At 34.3% G+C, this 6,225-nt stretch overlaps 1 protein-coding gene across 2 annotated transcripts; it reads right to left on the bottom strand.

Moving 5' to 3' along the window:
• Positions 1–230: 230 nt before the first annotated feature.
• LOC103569292 (transcription factor Sox-2) lies at positions 231–4,466 on the bottom strand. 2 transcript variants are annotated; one of them, XM_008546519.2, is made up of 2 exons: positions 2,345–4,466; positions 231–801 (listed from the first exon to the last, which is right to left on the bottom strand). In XM_008546519.2, the coding sequence occupies exons 1-2, from the start codon at positions 3,667–3,669 to the stop codon at positions 738–740; spliced, it is 1,389 nt and encodes a 462-aa protein (XP_008544741.1). In that variant the 5' UTR covers positions 3,670–4,466; the 3' UTR covers positions 231–737. The 2 variants fall into 2 exon arrangements, with proteins under 2 accessions (XP_008544741.1, XP_014297123.1); XM_014441637.2 differs by having other exon boundaries at positions 709–1,909.
• Between the last annotated feature and the right edge of the window lie 1,759 nt (positions 4,467–6,225).

Genomic DNA, 6,225 nt, shown 5'->3' with positions numbered 1-6,225 from the left:
GATTGTGATAACCACAGGAAGTGTAAATATGAGATATGAGTGTAGGGTATAATTAAATTGAAAACACAATATTATTTTGTTTCAAGACTTATATATTCGAATCTGTTCAGTCCAATTATTTAACATGTTTAAAAAAAACATTTATATTTCATATACACAAAATTTATTCCGTGTCTCGTAATAATTTTAAATATCTTATAATTCGTTAATTATAAGGCCTTAATTTTCGATACTTACAGAAAATTTAATAACTTTATAATTCTTTTTTATTTTTTAAAAATAATAATAATAGACGTTCAATAACTTTTAAATATTTATTTCCTTAATTGCCAACAAATAATAATTTAAAACATATATATCAGAAAGCCAGAGTGATATTAATTTTTATAATTTATAAAACAATTTTTTAAATTTAAATTTTAAAATATAGTTGAGATAAATGATTTTCATTATCTGCGAAATTATCATCGTAAACTTTATTTCAAATCATTATTTTTATACGGTAATAATTTCATAAAACGAATTACATATAGAGGCCTTATGAAATCACAGTCATGGATTTATATAGTAGAGTTAAAATACAAAGTTATGTTAAAATTTAAATTTAAATTAATATTAATATAAAATAATAATAATAATAATAATTATCTATATAATAATAGCAATAAAAATAAAAATAATAATATTGATAATGTGATTAAAAAAATATAATAACACTTTAATTAAAATGATGATAATTAGTATGAGTGGGGGAAACCAAAACTGGAATTATTTAAGATGTAGAATCTACTGCTGTTATAACTGTAACATAATATGTAAATAATGATATTGAAAAATAAAATCATATTAGTTATCATAATAATAGTGTTCATAATTATTTAAGTATATATATATATATGTTATATATATAATCGGTAAATAATAGTTAATCATACCACCTTTTTCCCATTTAGTGTAAATATTTACGTCATTTTTCCACCGAAAATCTAATTAGTCTGCCCAAGTGTTTTACTCTACACATATATATTCGTATGTATATATGTGTATAACTCGTGCTCAATCTCAAATTATTCAAAAGTTTCCTGTAGTGTTGTACAGAAAACTTAAAATATAAAAAGCTATTGCAATAATTTAGATTACGAATGCAAACACTTGCGCAAAACATTTTAATTTACCCTGACTTATATTTTTAGATATTGATAATATTGTTATCTGTCAGCTCAAATATTATTCCAATGAATTTATTCGGCAGATGGAAGTAGACTCGAATTATTCAACTTCCTAATTAGATCATTAGATCATACTAAATGCTTTATATATCTTATAATAATATCTATCACTCTCTTTCTCTCTCGCTCTTACCCTTTTTTAGATGTCGGCATTTATATTAATACATATATATATATATATATATATATATATATATATATATATATATTTATATATATATATATATATATATAACAAAATTATATGTCTGTATATAATTTTACTGTTTATTATTAGAGCAAGATAAAGGTATTTCTCTATACTATGTACAATTAAATCTTATAGAGACATTAATATATATCAATACATCTATAAATAGTATTTACAGTGATATTTTTATCATTTAATCTTATTATCGTGCAGCCCACGATTTTATGTATCGTTATCGTAATAATATTCTAAATAATTGTTATTATTAGAATTATAAATATATGTATATATATATGGATGTACATATACATGTAAATATATATATATATATATATATATATATATATATTAGCCTATAAACAATACGGCGATATTTTTAATAATATTGTTTCCCCGATAGTTGGTCACGCATAGCGCGCTTTGATTTCGTTTCTATCACAGAGTATGAAGGAAAACGTCGTTTTCGGCCTACACGTTTATGCTTCTCCATCTGTATTATTATTAAAAAATTTATTCGTTAATTTTAATTTGATAGTCATTATCATCATCATCATTATCTAGTGCCGATAAATATCTTTCGAGGCAGCAATTTTATTACAATTTAAATATTTTATTTTCGAATGTCTCTATAAACTATTTTAGCAAGTTGCTGAAATTTAAGTCAAAATAAATACAAATAAAAAAAAATTTAATCAATTAATTACTGACGAATCGGAGCACCAGAGCGCGATAAAAATGATAAAAAATCTAATTGAGTATGAGATGGTTGACTTTAATTTCTGAGAGGTAAACATGTATTTGGAATGTAGTGTTATATATTTATGCATATATATATATTGGTAGATATATATATAAATATATGTGTGCCTCTTATATACATTTATTTATATTTATCGAATGATGTTGATAGTGGATGAAAGCTTACATGTGGTGGTGGTTGAGTGACACTGGCATGCCTGGATGATGTTGAACCAGGGGATCGGGTGATGGTCCAGGTCCGGGAGAGAAGACGACGCCGGAGTTGTGCTGAGGGATCCCCTGCTCGCCGTTTTGGGGCAGATACATGTTGATCATCTGCCTGATGTCGCCCTGGGGCTGTTGACTCGGCTGCTGGCCCATGTACTCTCTCTTAACGTTGGAGGCCGACGAGGACGAGCTGACGATCGGCGTTGGAGTGTGGATTCCGCCACTCGCGGGACTCGTGGGCTCGGACTTGATACTACTGCCGCTGGGACTGTGGCTGGACATCTGGGAGCCCGGTTGGGCTGAGTGATAAGGTGAGGGTGAACCAGCAGGTATTGTGCCGGCTCCGTAGCTGCCGTATCCGTTGACGTAGCTGTTGAGCGGGCTCGAGTTTCCGCCACCCATGTGTCCCATGTCGTAGCGCGGGTATCCAGTCAAGTGTCCGCCGTACCCAGCGTGCTGTTGATAAGCGGCCGTCGGATCGTGCATCATGTACCCGTTGGTTACGTATCCGCCTGGCATTTGGTAGATATCACGAGGTAACTGGGTCTGCTGAGGTACGTTAGGCGGATTAACTTGTCTCTGATCAACACCAAGCATGCTGCCAACCGGGACACCACCACCAAGCGGGAACTTGTCCTTCTTCAGAAGGGTCTTTGTCTTCCTCCGTGGTCGGTATTTGTAATCCGGGTGCTCCTTCATATGCACGGCTCTCAATCTCTTGGCTTCGTCGATGAATGGTCGCTTGTCAGCCTCACTTAGCATCTTCCACTCGGCTCCCAATCGTTTTGATATTTCAGAGTTGTGCATTTTTGGGTTCTCCTGAGCCATCTTGCGCCGCTGACCGCGGGACCACACCATGAAAGCGTTCATCGGTCGCTTCACACGGTCAACATTGTTGTTTTTACTGTTGCTGTTGTTGTTATTCGTGGACTGATGTTGCGACTGCTGGGTGTTAGGTTGGGCTGATTGCTGCTGGGACTGCTGATGCGAGTGCTGCTGAGCAAGCGAGTGCATCGTCTGCTGCTGTTGCTGTTGTTGAATAGCTTGCATTGACGCAAAATGCTGCTGCTGATGATGATGGTGGTGCTGCAAACTCAGGGCACTTAGTCCACTGGAATTGGGAGGACTACCAGAGGAGAGGGCCGGGCTATGAACTATAGACCCGAGGGCACCATAAGGTGACACGCTGGTGTGATGGCTCATCGGTGATACTCCTTGGTGTGGATGCGGCGGCATTTGGCCGTGCAGGCTGCCGCCTTTCAAATCCGCGTCCATGGTCAACATATCCTCTTCTCTGTGTCCGTACAGTTTGCCGGATTTTTATTATTAACACACGTGTTACAAACGAATCCCGATAAAATAACTTATGCCTTCACTAAAAGGCCTCTATTCTTTATGACTATATTCAAAAATATAGTTCCTGATATTCAACACACAACAACCGTTAACTCATAAAGTATATTTTAAAAAAGTGTTATAATTATCAAAGTTAATAATTGATATCAGCAAAAACACATGTCTTCAGTACCGTCAACACGAGATCACGATCACGACTTGGTCACTTATGTACACTCCGGGTGTGTAACCGATAGACACTGTTCCCGCGAACATGACACTCGACTCTATTAATTTAAATATAATTGCAGTTTTATTGGCGTGTATTGATAATGATTGTCAATGCACTAAAGTTTTACAATTATCAAGAGTATTGATACCACGTTCACTTAAATTTTAAAACAACGACGTGTATCAGTATCTCCACAACAGTTTTAATAGATCACCGCACTTAAAAATTATCATTCACTTCTAAAAATAAAAAAACTTTTTGCAAAATTATACTGCGTTCCGCTATTCCTTGTAGCTTTTGAACAAGAACCAAAAGTAAATGTTTATTTACTTGACACGAGTACTACTGATATCTATTTATTTATGTTAAGATATACCACGCGCACGTTTCTGTCAAGCAAAAGCAACAAGCGAAAAGAAACCTCTGCTCGCCTCGGAAGAACGGAACCGTCTGAATGTTGGTTCGTTCTGTCTTTGGGATCTATTCTGGTGGTTGTGCCGGGAGTTAACTTCCTGTCGGGTTGCTGTCTCTCTTACTCTTACGGACACTCGGGATATCTCTCTCAGTCAGCAATCGAGCCGACTGTGCCCGAAGAATCCCTACCATGGATATTTTCCTCTCCCCACCCGGCTGTTGAGTAACCATACCCAAGAGCGCGGCGACTGGGTTCAAGCCTACTGCTGGGAATCGATTGGCACGCACGCCTGCCATCATTTCTCTCGGCCAATGGTCGGGCTGATGCTGCGAAATAGGCGGCGCTTGCTGTGCATGACGTAGTAGTCCACAGCCGCGACGTCTAGCGGCGTGATTGTCGTTTCTCCATTTTCCTGCACCCCCTTTTCGCTCTCTCGCTCTCTCCCGCGGAGAACTGCCCCAAGCTCTACACTGCTCCCTCAACTCCACGCTCTGTACTAGATTCGTTCAAAACTCTACCGAGGTTGCGATCATGACCCGGGAATATGACAACTAACTAAAAAACGGATGCTTTATTCCATTGATATTTTAAGAGTACAGAATATGTGCTAGATCTCATGATATTAATCATTTACTTTAATAGGGTCAATCGAAATTAGGTAAGCCTCAGAAGATTTTATTTTATGATATCCTCTGGCGAATTTAATTATCAATATTTTGGAAATAATGAATGATTATCCGGATTTGAATATATATGATTTCAATTTAATAGATATCACATCAAAGGGTCTAGTATCGGATTAATTTAACAGTTTATATTAGAGTAATCATTTGAATTCATTTTTAGATGGCGGAAAAATTTAATATTTTTAAAAAAAATTATTTTGGATGAATTAAAAAAAATTTTCCAAGAATGGCAATTTAAATTTATAATTATCGTAATGATTATTTTTTTGTGGCATAATTATTTTCAGAAATTAGAATTTTCGAAATTAGGCACTTTTTAAGTAAATATTTGTCAATAATTTAAAAAAAAAAAAATTTGCTGAAAAATGGGACTTTAAATTTTATTTAAATTTCTAGTTATCGTAATAATTTTTAATGGTGCATTTTTTTGCAAATATTTCAATATTTTAAAATTAGGTTTTTCCAAAGTAAATTATCATAAATAATTGCTTATTGGAAATTATTTCACGTAAATATTTTGTAAACGTAATGTGCTTTTGCAAATACGACCCCATTACATCTAAACTGAAACTTAAATTACTTCTAATCCCCATAACGGTAGAAAATTATAAAACTCATTATATATGCTTTAAATACTTGAATTGACATTAGGACGATGATATTTTCGTTCGTACAGATAAAATTTTCCCAAATTGATGGGATTAAAACCCCAGGGGTTTAAGTAATGACGAAAATAGTAAATTTTATTTTAGGGGATCGAAAATCCTCAAAAATCCTGGAAGGACACTTGTCATATAATTTACAATCCAGGGGTCGCTTGGGGTCACAGGTATAAGACAAAATATTTCTACTTCTGCCTACGTCTAAGGATGTTACCGTGCCAGGTAATACCCTTCAAAAATACTTGGAAAAACTATGCAGCTGTTTAACGATTCATTGCATGTATATGTATATATTTACATATACATATATATTACTAAATAAATTAGTTTAGTGTTGGCATATTTTAAGTTCGAGCTTAAGCTTAAGAGCAAATACTCAAACATGCGGGCGTACCGAGATTATCTTAGATTTACCATCTCAAGTAGCATCGTATATATTTGTATATCTATGTATACACGTTTGTAGAAGCCGTAATTACAGGACTAAATATTTTTTCCATATTTTATTAT

This window comes from Microplitis demolitor, chromosome 5 (assembly GCF_026212275.2).
Source record: "Microplitis demolitor isolate Queensland-Clemson2020A chromosome 5, iyMicDemo2.1a, whole genome shotgun sequence".
NCBI classification, from domain to species: domain Eukaryota; kingdom Metazoa; phylum Arthropoda; class Insecta; order Hymenoptera; family Braconidae; genus Microplitis; species Microplitis demolitor.
Note: the sequence above shows the minus strand (reverse complement) of the source record. Positions and strands in the feature narration are given on the sequence as shown.

Bases quoted from the DNA above. Each gene is read 5' to 3' on its own strand.
- LOC103569292 (XM_008546519.2), bottom strand. From the start codon at position 3,669: ATGTTGACCATGGACGCGGATTTGAAAGGCGGCAGCCTGCACGGCCAA. The intron at 802-2,344 runs GTAAGCTTTCAT...ATTATGTTACAG, and splicing joins TCACTCAACCACCACCACAT to TTATAACAGCAGTAGATTCT.